General features: G+C 41.9%; 1 protein-coding gene across 2 annotated transcripts in view; it reads left to right on the top strand.

Moving 5' to 3' along the window:
- GLRX3 (glutaredoxin 3) overlaps positions 1-14,621 on the top strand; it is a 31,584-nt gene that overhangs the window by 5,802 nt on the left and 11,161 nt on the right. For both annotated transcript variants that reach the window (XR_002073907.2, XM_019424589.2), the window contains exons 2-4: positions 374-482; positions 9,151-9,225; positions 9,964-10,165. Coding sequence is in view for 1 of the 2 variants with exons in the window: in XM_019424589.2 (XP_019280134.1) it covers positions 374-482; positions 9,151-9,225; positions 9,964-10,165 (386 nt within the window). In the remaining variant the exon portion in view is untranslated. The remainder of the gene's footprint in view (positions 1-373; positions 483-9,150; positions 9,226-9,963; positions 10,166-14,621) is intronic.

Raw genomic sequence — 14,621 nt, forward strand, 5'->3', positions numbered from 1 at the left:
TAGTGGCCATCTATGTGCAGTCCCTTTTCAGAGACATCGTGCACACATCTAGTTTCCGCCTTTCCTAAGGATCTGAGAACATAATTGAGTTATAGGACTGTGAGTTGAGATGGATGAATATTTAGAACCACTTCATATGAAGTAAGTCTTCACTCAAGAGATACCATTGACTTGAAAGTTCATCCGAAAGATTATCAAGACCTTGCAAGCCTTCCATTTCAGTCTTTGTTCAATACAACAAAATTGTAGCAGTACAAAAACAATTCAGGCAGTTCTTTACAGGTTTTTTGGTAATAGAATTGAATATATATACATATCTCCTTAATTTTAAAGACACTATAGCTTTAAAACATTGCGTTTTGTTGATTTCTAGGTCCCTCCTCGTGGTCCATTTTTGGGCGCCATGGGCTCCGCAGTGTGCTCAGATGAACGACGTGATGGCAGAGTTGGCCAAAGAGCACCCTCAAGTTTCATTTGTGAAGGTATTGTATTTCCAGTGTCGCATCTTTCGTGAGCTTAATTCTGACTTATGATGCAGACTGCATTTTACTAACGTAAGGGAGGAGGGGTGTGGGATTCTACATGTATAGTTGGTGCATTTGTTATTTTTGCAGTAGATTATTCTTAAAAATCTTAAAATTGTTTTGCATTTCTCAAGTACCGAGTAGTGTAACAATCACCATACTTTCCCTGACACATGCTTGGTAGATTGCAGGATGGGCAGCGGGGATGTTTGTGAACAGAAGCAGACTAGATCATTCAGTGTGGGCCATTGTGGTTTTAGTACGGTAAAAATACTAACAGAGCTTGCTTCATTGAAGAGCAAGGTGTGTGATGTGCCAAGTGATTGGAGAAAGGGTGTGTGAGGCGGCTGGGAACCCGGGGAACGGAAAGAAGCTGTTATCTGGGATCTGGGGTCAGGTAAATGCAGACCCATAGGAGAAACCGAAAGCTTTGCGGACCTGTTTAGGAAGCAGAGAAGGAAGGAATCTGGTGTCTCTCTGGCTTGCCTTGTTTTCACCCAGCTTTGCATGCTCTAGTTCCTAGTTTGTGTCTTGGGTGGGCACGTACTAGGAAGTGATAGTTGAGGCTGTGGATTAGCTACTTGGTTCAGCACATTTAATGCTGTCATTCAGGACTTAGTACTGGTTGAAACAACAAAGCCACAGTAGAGAAGCCGAGAATCTTAGAAATGAAACCCTGGTTTCAGAAACTTGAATCCTTCAGATTTAAAGAAACAAGAAAGACCAAAGCCTTATTTTATAAAACCAGAATTTGTGAGTTCAGAGGACATGTTTAGCAAATATACCCACATGTGGGGTTAAAAGTGACATCTCTATTTTCCGCTTTTTGTATCAACTGAAAACAGAATTCTGAAGGCTAATTCATCTGTGTAACAGGAGATAAAACTTTCAGGCAGTTTCTGTAGAGATACATGTGCTTTGAATGGTGTTGCAGCTAGATGTCTCAGAATCACAACAGCGTGAAAGGTGTACAACGTGAAGCTCCCCTGCACCTCCCCCCCCCCCCGCCCCCTGCTGTCCTGCCCTATAAAGAAGGGGCTGCCTCTGCCTGTGTTAATTTTGCATGAATCCTTTCAGTGTTTTTTTTTTTTTTTTTTTTTTTTTAATGAAGATAGAGCAAATGTAGAAGTAATAGCTAGCTTTTTAAAATTTAAGGACTTATTTAAAATTCCAATGAAATGTGTAAATGTAACCTTAGAATGTAACCCTAAAATGTCCAGTATAAATAATAGAAGGAGACATTAAAACTGCATGTTTGGTCAGTGATAAAAGATAATGATTACAAGTGGAATGAATGATTAAACATTTCAATCATAAGATTAATCAAGATGATGGTAATTGTTGCAAGTCTGCTTTTATGTGTATAATGTTACAGGTTTAGGTAACACATTGTTCTGAGCTGCCATCTGAACGGTTTATTTAAAGAGACTATAGAATTACTTCTCACATTGGTACCACACTTGGCAGTGAGATTTTAAGTTGTTCGCGTGCTTAAGTGTCTCGCCAGGCGTTGAAGTCCTGGTCTGCTTGGGATGCCTGAACCCTACTGCACCTGCCTCTCGGGGGTAGGGGGTGGCGCTAGGTGGGGCAGTTCTCCCAGGAGTCATTACTTTCTGAAAATTCACTCTGCGGAGTAGTTGGTCTTTAAATGGCAGGAATAACCTGCAGTGGACTTTGTAAGGTAGGTAATTTAAATGGTGAGCAAATAAGAGGTAAAATATTTGAGAGGTCTGTTGGCATTCCCCAGTAAGAGAGGGTGCAGTTCATTCTAAAATAACTTTCTTTTGTTATTGAGAGCTTTTTGAACAGTCTAGGGAAGGGAACTGATGTTCTGCTCTGTGTCTTTTAATTTGATTTCTTAGTTTTTTTTGTTTGTTTTTTGACTGCCAACAGTCTGGCATTTTTGACTTGTGAATTATAGAGATCAGTCCATTTTATAACTTAGATTTCCAAAATCATCATGTAGGTGATCTCAAGCATAATGTTTTTAATACTTAATTTTTTTTTCTTTCTTTTTTTTTTTTTTTTTTTACTGTTTGTTTATTTATTTTGAGAGACACACAGAGCATAAGCAGGGGAGGGGCAGAGGGAGGGAGACGCAGAATCTGAAGCAGGGTCCAGGCTCCAGGCTCCGGGCTGTCAGCACAGAGCCCGACGCGGGGCTGGAACCCATGAACCGTGAGATGGTGACCTGAGTCAAAGTTGGACGCTTAACCGACTGAACCACCCAGGCGCCCCTTTAATACTTTGAGTGTAGAGTTTTGTGACCACCAACAGTTTCTTGTTTTGTAGACAATGGGAAAGTGATACCTGAGAAAAGTTAGCGTACGTTTTGGTCCGAATTAGTCTGTGCTCACTGGAACAGGTTGTTGAAAGGCAGGACTCTCACGTTTATTGCACGTGAATGAACACCCTCCTTCCTGTACTGATGGGCTGGTGATGAAGTGCACACACGCTCCTTGGCACCACGTCTATGCCCGTGCCTTGCGGTGACTCACTGTTGCGCATTGGCTGCCCCATCTAGCCCGGACCCAAGGCTCTGGGCCCCACAGGAGGTTCGCACACCTCCAAGGCCTTCGAGAAGACATAGGAGTCGCTCTTATTGCCCAAAGTCTTACTGAAAACTTAACATTTGTTCAGAGTAAAATTAAATGTCTAATTAAAATGTTACACGTCCTTGCTTTTCAAAATGTGTAAAGTCAGTTTGTTAGCTCTTTGCCTTTACATTTTTTAATTTGGTTTCTTTATTGTTTTTTTAATGTTTTTTATTTATTTTTGAGACAGAGACAGAGCATGAACAGGGGAGGGGCAGAGAGAGAGAGGGAGACACAGAATCCGAAGCAGGCTCCAGGCTCCGAGCTGTCAGCACAGAGCCCGACGGGGGGAGGGGGCTCGAACCCACATACTGTGAGATCATGACCCGAGCCGAAGTCAGACGCTCAACCGACTGAGCCACCCAGGCGCCCCAACTCTTTGCCTTTAAAACGGGAATACACGTTTATTGTTTACTCCCTTGTTTGGTAGATAGAATCTTTCAAGGTCTAGGGTGTGGTAGTGGGGTGGGAAGGAGCGAGAACAGCATAAGGCTCCTTGTGATGGGGTAGTTGGGTACCAGTAGTTCTATTCGAGGTCCGAGTCAAATTCGTCTTTTCGTAGGAGTGGCTGTTCATTTTTTTTTATTTTACGTTTGATTTTATTGTGATTTAAATTATTAATTGAAATATTTTATTCAATTTGTTACATTAAATTTATTTTTTTTTCTTCAAATGAGAATTGTATATTTTTAAGGTGTGCAACATGATGATTCAAATCAAATCCATTTTATATGAAGTCTCCCATGTACCCCTGTGGCTTTTTTTTTTTTTTTTCCATCTCCAAACTTAGTCTGTGCCTATGGTTCAACGATTAGAGAATATCTTGTACTTTTGTCTGTTCTGTCGTTTAATTCCTGTTTTGTTTGGCTTCTTGAGTAGGTGGTGGGATATTTGAAGTAGAGACCTGCACCTTACCTTGTTTTCATTTTTTTATTGCTTTCCTTTGCGTATTGGCTTCCACCTCCTATGCCAGCCTCCCCCACCCCTCTTCCAGCTTGGTATTCTGATTCAATTAAGCCGTGGTACTCGTTTTACCATATAAGGCACTTTGGTACATAAAATCTCAAAGTCAAGCTTATTGGCCACCTGGTTGGTGAGGTTTTGTACTACTGTATTTCATTTAGTAGTAATCTGATTTGTATAGTTCCTGCCGAACTTGAATTTTATGTCCATTGTAACTTCAGATATGAAGGCAAAGGTATAGGAGTTAGATACTTAAATTTGTATTTTTTGATTCTTAAAAAATAGGAATTGTTATAATTTGATTCTTGAATGCACAAGCATCTTAAAATACAGCTCACAGTTCAGTTTCTAAGGGTCTCTAAAATCAGTATAGATAATTTCTATGTGGTTATAGAAATGTTCAATTCTAAATGTCTGTTCAGTTAGTATTTGTAAACAGACAATGTAGGGTCATCTCCAGAAGGGTACCAGCCAGCTGTGTAACTAGGTACCACTTAGCTGAATTCCTGTTTTTCAGTGTCAGAGAATACTGACCAGTTTATTTGGCATCTTAGAGAACGTATGTAGGATTCCATTTTTGGAGAACTCTAAAAATGCCCCTCAGATAATTCCAGTAGAATTGCTAAATCTTAAAAATATCCTAGTTTTTATTTATGCTGTCTTGGTAATTAAAAAAAAAATTAACAATTAACTGTTCATTAGCTATTCCTGGGCTAAGTTTCGTAAAGGTCTTTTAAAAAGCTATCAAAAACATTAAAGATCTATTTGGACAAGGAATTTGACTTCGAAAGGTTTTCCTTTAATATCACAAGTCACAGAGTTAGAAAGAAGCCTCTTTTTGATGTTTAACAAAATATTCCTGAATGTCAGGTTTAATTGTTCTCTCCTCAGCCTTGGGGATCAGTGCCACACTGGCCAGTGGTCACTCCCGTTGTTGGCTTAGCAATAGTGACCACCATTTATTCAGTATTGTGTCAAAATTTATTCACCCAACACTTACAGGCCACTACTATGCTAGTCACTGGGGGTACACAACAATAGGGTAATCGGGTAACATTTTCAAGGTAATTTCAGAGAATAGTTCTGAAAGGAAAGAAATCGGGTGTGGAAGAAGAGAACCTGGGCTGATGGGTGCTTTATTCCGGTCTGGCTGGAGAGCTGCATCTAGTAAGAGAGCTGGAAAATGAAAAGGAGCTGTCCTTGGGAGAGCCAGGACAAACTTTTAGGCTGTGGATTAGCAAGTGAGTACTGCTGGAGGGCCTGGCCTGCAGATGGGCCACCGGTGGGGCCAGTGAAGGGGGAGAGGGTATGGCAGGAGGCTGGAAGGGGAGGCAACAGCCACATGACCTGTGGGCACTGGTGGAGTTTGGGTTTTATTTTGGGTGCAGTGGAAGTGGCACATCAGTTTCTGGTTTTAAGCGCTTACCTGGCTGTCCTGTGGGGAGTGAGTTGAAGTGGCGGAAGGATGCAGACTGGAAGCAAGTACGCACGTTAGGAGGCTATTTCACAGGCCAGGTAAGAGATGCCTTGGACACTGGTGGCAAGGGAGCATCGAAATGACGTCATGGTCTGATTTGGCTTGTATTTTGGAGGGGGAACCCAGAAGACCTGTTAACGGATTGGATGTCGGGTGAGGGAAATGGAGTAATCAAAGTTGTCTTCCTTTTGATTGGATCACTGGCTGGATGAAAGAAGACCAAGATGCCCTGGGGAGGAACAGGCTTGGTGGGAAGTGCCTGGTAGAGATCCACATGCAGATGTCAAGTGTGTAGTTTGGAGCTGAGCGGGGAGGTCTGGCCTGGATACAACTTGGGTGTTGTCGCCATATTGGTGTTTCTTAGATGAGACCGCTCAGGGAGGATGAGCGTAAATAAGAGAACTGCACTCAGAACCAAGTCCTGGGATGTGCCAGCCGTGGAGGGGTTGGCCAGATGTGAGGTAAGGAGCCAAAGAGACTGAGTCATGAGAGTTATAGGAAAAACAAAACAAAACATGGAAAGCCAAGTGAAGGGTTTCATGAGAAGGTGGGTGCGGTCGTACTAATGATGCTGAAAGGTCAGTAACATGATGAACAAAGAGTAACCATTGGCTTTGGTGAAATGGTAGCTTGGCGGTGTAGAGAGGAGCTTGGCTCTGGAGCCACACTGCCCTCCTCCACTGCTCACCATTGTTGGAATCTTGGCTGAGTCACCTAACCTCCTTAAATTCCAGTTTCTTCTGTTAGGTGTAATGACAGCATCTATTATCGTGCATATTAAATGACTCAGTATACAAACTGCACTTAGAACAGTGTCTGGCTTAGATTAATCATGGCTGTCAGCCATTACCATCATAGTGGTCTTTGGTGACCCTCTAGGGAGGGAGTTCCCTACCTCTGCAGTTAACCTTGCTGTGGTAACAGCTCCCTGCCTCTCCTCACCCGACTGCACACGGGAAGGGTCTGAGTTTGAGAGTCATGGTTCAGGAAGTGGATGGTTCCCAACAAAGGCATTCTGTCTGAAATTCCATTCTGGAAACGTTTGTGTTTTGGTGAGGGCTAAAGTCATGTATAAATCCTATCTTTGAAATTTAATCTTTTTGATCGATAGAGTAGAAAAGGTTTACCATAGTATAGTGAAAAAAAAGCATGGGTTTTGTAGTCAGTCTTGGGTTTATTTCTCAGCTCTCCTACCCAGTGACTGTGTGTTTTGGGACAAGTTATATCTTTACGTAGCCCCCTGTAAGGTTGAGATGATAATGTACCATACGCTTTTCCAGGCGTTAAGTAGTTTAGGCAATTGAATGCAAAGAGCCTGTCGTGGTTTATGGCACCGAGTAGGTTTTCCATGAAAGATAGCTATTATTGACTGCCATTGGTCTTTTCTGAATGCAGCTCACTTTTCAGTATTTATTTATTTTCTATTTTCATTGATAGAACTGTCATGTTGCTTTACATCCAATAAAAATGTTTCCAGAGAATTTTACTGCTGCAAAGGTTTTAGGGCCTCAGATAACCCTTGATGTTCTGGGAGAATGGCTGTGCCTTTAGTGACAGTCCTGGCCCCTGCTCTGGGAGGATTTGTTTGTCACCACTGCCTTTGTCTTACGAAGAAGATGTCATCTCGCTGGGAGCTATTTTGAGGAGAGGTGCTTGTGGTGATCCTCCTGGCTTTAGGAATTTCAAGAGGATGATTTGCTTCCTAGAAGAATTGTCACTAAGGGAGACCCTTGGAAACCAGCAGGAATATGAGAAGAGGTCAACTTTAAGCAGCACAGAGGAATGTGTTTTTATGATTCCCGATGTTGCCTGTTTTGGTTTGGTTTAAGACCATAGTATCTTGTTTTTGCTGAGTATTGCCCCCTTTCTTTTATTAAAAAAAATTTTTTTTAATGTTTGTTTATTTTTGAGAGAGCTAGAGCATGAGCGGGCCAGGGGCAGAGACAGGGAGACACGGAATCAGAAGCAGTCGCCAGGCTCCCGGCTCGCAGAGCCCAACGCGGGCTCGAACTCATAGACTGTGAGATCATGACCTGAGCCGAAGTCGGACGCTCAACCTACTGAGTCACCCAGGTGCCCCTTAGTACTGCCCCTTTTTAAAATTTGTGTTATTTTGCTGTTAGAATCCAGTTGTACCAAAGATAGGGATTGTAACTGAGCCTCACCCAGTGCCAGTGTTGTGCCGGGCACTCCAGGGGTATTATTTGCAAGAGAAAATAACGAGCTGCCCTAGTCATCGCCTTCTCTGCTGTTATTTGCTTTGAGTGTGCAATTGTATGAAAGAAAATGGCACAGAAGTTTTCAGAACTTTCAGAAAGCGTGTTCTACATAGTGGTCTCCAAATGCTTTGTCTTCTCTCTGTTCATTTTTTTTAGTTTATTGGACAGTTGATGTTGACTTGAAACGTATATAATTTTCACGTTAATACATTTTGAAAGATGAAGGTAATTAAAAATATTTGTCTAAAGGGCGTTTTAAAGAAATAAAAATAAAGTAGTAAAAGAGCACCCGGGAATGTGTGAGACAGAAGATAGAAACCAAAGACAAATGACTGTGCCTCCCACTTACCGTCCAGGTTCATTTGGATAGATGGATGCTGGATTGGGGAAGGCTCTAGATAACAATAGTGTTTCAAGCCCAGTGGAAACCTTCTCTTCCTGGAAAAATACAGGATATATATCTTTAACTCTTTTAACAGTATAATTTATCAATAAATTTTATTTCCTACAGGTATAATGTGAATTCAGATTTTTATTGGTTTTAAAAAGTTTATATTAAATTGAAAGTCCTGTGAGGGAAGGATACAATATTATGTCTTAGTTTTTCTCAAAGTGTATGGTTTACAAAATTCTGCACATAAATAGCTTGCAGGAACTGTGTTCTAATTATTTAGAAATTGAGTTGTGTAAAATTCATATGTCAGGTAACACATCGTGTCTCGTTGAGGGGCCTCAAGGAAATCATCAAGCAGAATGCAGTCATCTTATTTAAAATGCATTTAAATGTATGAATAGACCCAGAAGTAGATAACCTAGCAAGATCTCTGCCTAGTGTCCGGCAGCCTTGCAGGGGTTAAAAGTAAAATTTATCAGACATCAATAGTTTATTGAAGAAATACTCCTTTTTGCTTCATAATTTGCAGAAGGCTGCAACTGTCAGTCATGATGTACTGCCTCTTGAAATTAGTCAATAGAGCAAACAGCAAGAATTGCTGTGGGCAGAAAATAAGCACTGTAATCATGACATAACTGGGGTCAGTGATTTATGGATTTCAATATAGTAGTAGCTGCATATGATTGAAAATTTACTAGGTCACTAGTGCACCAAAAATTTTATTCACAGCCTCCAGGCATCTTTTGAAATGTGCAACAAAATAAAAACCTCTGAACCTGTTTTGACACTGCGGACTCAGTGGATGACACACCAGCCCAGTGAGTCTCATTTAAATGTAAATGTGTCATAAACTTTTGTACCAGACTCTTTAGAAACATCACCTACTTGAAGGGACGCTGCATGTGAATCTGGTAGACATATTGAAGTCGCAAAAAAGGACCTTTTCATAATCAAGCTTTATATTCTTTTGTTTTTAAAGTTGGAAGCTGAAGCCGTTCCTGAAGTATCTGAAAAATATGAAATTAGTTCTGTTCCCACCTTTCTGTTTTTCAAGGTAAGGATAAGGACGGCACAAGAGATCCCGCATCTGTGCGGGCCAGGGGGCTGAATCTTGGTTCCTTTACCCCTTTCCCTGATCCGTGAACGTTAGACACTCGGTTGTTCCTGGCTTTGCCCCGTCTTCTTGTGGTCTCCTTGTTTGCATTGATGCTAAAGCTTGGCCTGGGGCATCCTGCAGAAGTGATATGGGCCATGTAGAGGACCAGCAACCAGAATTGGAGCTTCTGGAGAACAATCCAGATACTTGGCTGTAGACCCAAAATGTCCCCTCCGTTGGGTAGAAGTTGGTTGCTTAGGGCATGTGCCTGGACATAATGGAACATCTGGCTGGTCCTGGTTTGATTAATGACTCTCTTAGGAAGCAGGTGCAAATCTGTGCTTCAGGGCACCCCCGAGTGTCCCCACAGTTCCTCCAAATACTGCATTTGTACTTAGTAACAGATTAATCCCCACGAGGGTGGAGGAAATCTTTTCTCTTTAAGGTTGGACTCTGATCTGGTTTGAGGTGTAGCGAAGTTTTCCTAGTATGTTCCCAAAAAGGGGATGAAAGAAAACAGTTACGTATTTCTAAAATGGAGATGCATTCCGCCAATTGGTAATCAGAGTTTTAAAAACTCACCTAATAGTAAGTAGCGTTGACCTCTTTAACAATCAGCTAGAGCTGTGGATTCGTGCTTGTTATAATTTTGGAGCTTTGTGCCACACGTATTTTAAATGACTTTTTTAACTTCAGAATTCTCAGAAAATTGACCGATTAGATGGTGCACACGCCCCAGAGTTGACCAAAAAAGTTCAGCGACACGCATCTAGCGGCTCCTTCCCACCCAGCGGTAATGAGCATCCTAAAGAAGACCTCAACCTGCGCCTGAAGAAACTAACTCATGCTGCCCCTTGCATGTTGTTTATGAAGGGGACTCCTCAGGAGCCCCGCTGTGGTAAGAAGCTGCTTTCACACGGACGCGAGCAAAGTGGGCTCCACCGGCGTGGGGTGCGGCTGGGTGGGCGTGCTCTGGTCCTGTCGCACCGTCCCTCCTTCGCCTGTGTGGAGACGGCTTTAGGAGATCCGGAAGGTCCTGATTCCCGCTGACACTCTGTATTGAGGTGGTGAGAATCTGTTTTGCACCACAGACACAGAGAATTTCAGAACCCAGAGGCTTCTTAGAAGTCATCCAGTTGAAGATTTTTGTTTATGTAACAAGCATCCAGAGACGGAAAGCCACTCAGCTTACTGGGAGCAGAGTTGGGAGGGCATTGCTGTTGTGTGAATGGGCTTTGGTCTGTTCAGTTCTTTTTGCTGTTAATGGTTTCCTGTCTCTCTTGGGAGTCTCTTTTTATTCACCTTGCCCAGATTGAGTGGTTTAAAACTTTTCAGAATTTTGGTGGTGGTTCTGTGTCTCCCCCTGTACTTTGGCCTTCCCTGTTGTCGCACATCGAATTATGCGACTAGTGTTCAACTACTGCTGTCATTTCCAGTTTATAGGTGCTCTTAGTTTCTGTGTATCTATACACCCACCCACCTACCCCCCCGCCCCCCCCCCCCCCCACATATACATGTATATATACACTTGTAATTTTCTCCTGAAGTAAGTTTTAGGGTTTATTTGACCCCTCTGGTATTGGGTTTATGTTATTTTCTTTTTACTATGCCTAGTACAACATTATTATGCTTCATAATTGAGCATTTAATGCCTTTTGATGATGCTGTTGAGAATCCGTTTGTTTCAACTATACAGGGGGGAATTTTTTTCAGATAGGTGGCAGTAAAATTGAGTGTGCTGTTGATAAGATTACTGCATGTCCAGCGTGACTTTATAAAAATAACCTAGCTTCTAGCATAGCTTTAATTGTAAATTCTTCCCTATATGGTTAGCAAATGACATATTAGATTCTGAAAAAGTCCAGTTTTAAAGATAAAGTTTCATGTTGAGTCCTATCAGTCCTATCTTAAAACGATAAAAGGCTCCTTTAGCTCTCACTTCTCCTTGAAAAATTTCCTTGCTGGCATTTACATGTCCAAGGATGCTTGCTGTTTAGATATTGAAAAGCAAACTCTGTCTCTACCAGAGTTAACTCCAGGTAGCAAGAGTCAGTCTCTGTTGTGGTTGTTTGTTTTTAATAGAGGTTGTGGCTGGTTTACTTTCCCCTGTCAGGCAGGAGAATCCTTTCTGGTGCTTTCTGTGGTGACCTAATAACAAGGACTTACAACGTGAGCCTGACGGGGTTTATTCAGTGCCTTCACTGAAATGTGACGAGTAGTGGAACTGGCTGTCACGTGGATGCACCTGTATGACAGGTTCCCACGTAGGAGACCTGCAGTAAAGCCGATACAGTGCTCTCTTCTTTGGGTTCGAACAGGACTGTCCTCTCACTCTTTTCTGAGTGGTGACCTCACCAGATCGGCAGGTGGTAAAACCGCAGCTTGGGGAAGGTGTGCTGAGGCAGCAGGGGGAGGCACAGTGGCCGGGTGTCACAGCAGGGGGGCTGCAGCCCAGTGCCACCCTTGGTGACGTAGGTACAGGTCAGTGACCCTTTCTGTGCCTTTGGTCCTTCCTTTGGTGGCATTGGGGTTGGAGCCAGTCTTGGGGATCCTCTTCAAATCAGATGTTGTATGATTATTCAAATAAATTAGAATCACCCTGAGGAATAACCATTTTTCTGCTTACCTCTTCATTAGACTTAACTTATAATGCATTTCTAGTCACTTGTATGTTAACTGGCATTTAGAAGAGCGTATAAAAAGCAAGTGAGAGTAAAAAAGAAGCTTTCAAACATTTTGGAACAATCTGAAAAACATAATTACAGACATCTAGATAGTGAGAGATGTAATTGGGGAATTCAAACAAGATTTTTAGATAGATGTAATTTAACAGGTACAGTTTCATTTCAAACAAGTACTTGCTTTATTCTTTATAATTTTTATAACTATGTTTTTGACAAGTTTTTCTGTTTCCTAAGGTCTTGATTTGTGTAACAACATGTCTTTGTATCAAATATAGTAAGTAAGTGACGTATGGGAAATAGATCATTTTAGAATGTTGGTATTGTTGAATAAAACATCTATTCAAGGATCAGTTAGAAGGTGCCTTTCTTGTGCCTGTACCCTGCCACTTCCTTCATTGATGCTCCTCTGGCTCTGCGTCCCCCTTTGTGTGCCCTGCTACACGGACTCTTCGTCTCGAAACTGTTCTCTTTCAGGAATGTACTCGACTTTCACCCTCTTCCTTTCTGAGCCCACTTAGTGGAAAATAGGTTTTGCTCTTGTGTTCGCACATCCGAGGTGAGGTACAAGCGGAGCCTCCTCTGTACAAGCAGTGACCGTCAGTGCTCGCGAACGCCACTGGCTGGTATTTCCATATTTGGAAAGAATTCCCTCGGAAGGCCCTGCTGTCAGTGGCAGCCGGTACTCCCCGTGGGCCCCCTCTGTGGAGCGGAGCTGCGGTGGTGTTTGATTAGCCGACCCCACCTTGCTTTCGGGTAATCAGAAAACATGAATGTATAACACTTAAATTTTCTGTCAGGGAAACCTTGAGAGCCATTTCAGGGTCTGCCCTGGAGCCCCGCTTGATCTCAGCCCAGCCCTTTCACACTTCACACCCTGTCTTTGTGGCTCTCAGCTTTGGCTTCTCCCGGCAGAACTGGGTAGTGTGTTAGGAGCTGGACGTGGTGATAGGGTGTCAGTCGTCAAAGAACTAGATTATTCTTACTCTGTGCTCCTCAGGAGGACAGGAAAGAGAGGGCTCTCGTGTTTTAGGCAGATTTTCAAGACATACTGAGATGTACATCTTTTTAAACAGAATGTTAAATCCTTGAACATGCAGGTTAATTAAGTTATTCGGGAATTCTTGTATCCATTTCAGTTAACAAAGCTTTTAGCAAAGCAAAGGGTATTTGAACCACGGGACAGACCTTTCTTCTGCAGCAAAAGTCATCTAACAGGGTTTTCTTTTTAAATCCGACACAAACATTGTAGGTTGAGAAGTGGGCTTTAGGGTTTTATTGTTACTAGATGAAATGTACCAGTCAGGCTTATTGTTCGTGCCTTCTGTCATGAGTAGAAATGACTGCAGACAGAAACGGTGGTTCTATGACAGCCAAGTGGTTCTTCTACTTTTAAATATTCGTGTTGCGTGCATACATTTTTCTTAAAAGTGTGTAAATATTTTGTTATTGGAATGAAGCCTTCTCACTGTTTTATCCTTAAGCATAACATTTCCAGTCTGCTCCTTTAACCCTTGAAAACTGAACATTCCCCATCAATCTTTCTAGTCTGCATGTAATTGCCTAAAGCTAAAAGAAAGCTTTTCCTCAGCCGGTTACAGTAGAAATGAGTTAATATATTGGTAACAGAATAACCATCAGCAATCAGCCGTTAGCTGTTTACTAATGAACTCCCAGATGAGCGAAAAAAATTTCAGAATCAGTGTTTTACTTCAGGCTGTACATGAACTTAACACTTCAGTTGTAGGGAAAGCAACTTGTATGCCGTACAAATACCAGTGCTTCATCTCAGTAAACTGTAGATTTGAAAATTGTTTGGAGCTCAGTAGTACATCCCCGTTTTCGTAGTAAAAGTGCTTTTGGAGGACACCAGGTGAAGCTTGTTCTTGCAGTTAATCTTACACTGAATTTTATGATTTGATTTTATTTAAAAATACTTGCCGATGCTGTGAAATCCTATAGGAATTTTGCACCTGAAGAACAGGTCATTTTCCAGTGAATTATGACTGTTTGAAAAGAAGGATGGTGTGTGAAAAGAGTAAAGTGGTACAACGTATTGAAAAACAATTGGGAAGAATTAGCTTATGGAAAGAAAAATATCCTCTTTTCAGACAAGACGAATAGATTTATAAAAGATTGGTATTCACACTCATTCTTCAGTACTAATGTCATAATAAGAAAATGATGTCAAAAAAGTACAGGACAGAAATGTGTCACAAAAGTATAATAAAATCACTGAACATAAGATTGCCACTACGGTACAGTAAAAAAAAAAAAAAAAAAATCACATTACATACTTTGGGGAATGTAAATAGTTTTAAAAAGGAGACTGTCAGGTAACAGCACCAGATGAGAAAGACACTGTCAGCCTGTTGACAGTTCCTATGTACCAACACCAAAGACAGCTTTGAAACTCAGTGTATCCAGTGTCCGCTAACAGAACCCATTCCTCCTCGACCTAGGTACTTTATTCTGTTAAAGATCATATAGGCTGAGAGCTCCTGAAATGGACACTCAGGAAGTACTTCCAGAGCAACAGAAACCAAACGGTTGGGATTCAGTATGCTCACGGAGTGGTTAAAAATGAATGTTGGGATTTTTTCCCCCATCCAGTGTTCATTCTCATAGACTCACAGACCGCAGGGCTGGGAGGGACCGTGGAGGCATCCGAAT

The sequence above is a fragment of the Panthera pardus genome, unplaced genomic scaffold, assembly GCF_024362965.1.
Source record: "Panthera pardus isolate Hobbes unplaced genomic scaffold, ASM2436296v1 HiC_scaffold_22, whole genome shotgun sequence".
In the NCBI taxonomy this organism is placed as follows: Eukaryota; Metazoa; Chordata; class Mammalia; order Carnivora; family Felidae; genus Panthera; species Panthera pardus.